Consider the following 1,299-nt stretch of genomic DNA (forward strand, 5'->3'; position numbering starts at 1 on the left):
TTATCGTTTTATGTAACAGTGTTTTGCAACAATTAAAAACATTGCAAACACCCGATTTTTAATAGTTTTTTACCAATTCGTCATTTGTAAACACTTTGAGCAATGAAATCAACTTTTGAGCGCGTTTCCACAATGATGAGCTAAACCCAATCCTTGGGGCGACGGAGGATGTTATCTTTCTAATGAAAAAGTGGTAATTCTTAATTATTTAATTTGTGCAATTTTTATTTATGATTATTTTCCTAGGTTGAAAATAGATTTTATGGTTTTTGTTAAACAATTGTATTTTCTTTTGATGGAACATGCTTAGCCTAGGGTTTTGATGTCTCATGCTTTGGATTAACATTTGTCTTTTCTAAAAATCTACTTTTGCAATAGTTAAGAATCAACTTGAACGTGTGAAATTGCATGATTATAATTAGTATCACTTTGGAATTGGTAAATAGCGGAATCCTATCCCCAGTCTCTCCATAATTCTCACAACACTTTTTATTCGAGTTTGTTATATTATTTTTATTTACAAAAATTAAGTCTAAAAAAATCTTCCTTCACAAGTCTCAACGAACCTTTTTACTACAACAACTTTGAAACCCCATCACCTCTTCCATCTGTTGAAACTGCCTTATCTGAGTTGATTACTGAAGAAACACGCAAACACATCAAGCCAGAGATCTCAGGAGTGTTTGATATGCCTGTGTCTCTTCCAAACTTCAACAACCAGATGAATAGATTATCAACACAGCATGATTCTTCACAAGCCACTTGTCATAACTGCAAGAAAGCTGGTCACATAGCAAAGAATTGTACCATGCCACCTGCTGCAATACCACAAGATACTCCTACCACTCAGTGTCATTACTGCAAAGAACTTGGACACTCAACTAGAAATTGCACATCTCAAACCTCCAAGAATATGCGGATATTGAATGCCAATGGTGCAACAAGATTTAATGGCCCAACTAGATTTTCTGCTGCACCAGCTTCATATGTTGAATTGTTACCATCTGCACCACCTCAATCAACAACTTCAGTTGATAAATAATCTCCTAGTTTTACTGATATATAGGAGATGATTAAACAAGCTCTTTTGGTCAGTAACAATTCTGCAGTTGCATCTGTTTTCTCATCTTCATCGAGTATTTTCTCAACTGGTTGGTATCTAGACTCTGTAGCATCAAATCACATGACTTATGACTGAAAGGTCTTCGATAATTTTCATCCTATTATAGATCCTTAGATACATACTGCTGATGGTTCAGTTGTTACGACAAGTCATATTGGTGTGATAAAAGTATCAAA

General features: G+C 34.7%; 1 protein-coding gene across 1 annotated transcript; it reads left to right on the forward strand.

Annotated features, from left to right (window-relative positions):
• Positions 1 to 688: 688 nt before the first annotated feature.
• On the forward strand, positions 689 to 1,042 carry LOC113326276. Its single transcript, XM_026574034.1, has one exon. It carries the CDS (start codon positions 689 to 691, stop codon positions 1,040 to 1,042), a length of 354 nt encoding a protein of 117 aa, XP_026429819.1.
• Positions 1,043 to 1,299: the final 257 nt, after the last annotated feature.

The sequence above is a fragment of the Papaver somniferum genome, unplaced genomic scaffold (genome assembly GCF_003573695.1).
Source record: "Papaver somniferum cultivar HN1 unplaced genomic scaffold, ASM357369v1 unplaced-scaffold_10, whole genome shotgun sequence".
NCBI lineage: Eukaryota > Viridiplantae > Streptophyta > Magnoliopsida > Ranunculales > Papaveraceae > Papaver > Papaver somniferum.

What these genes read in the sequence shown, in the direction of transcription:
- LOC113326276 (XM_026574034.1), top strand. Translation starts at nt 689, where the DNA reads ATGCCTGTGTCTCTTCCAAACTTCAACAACCAGATGAATAGATTATCA.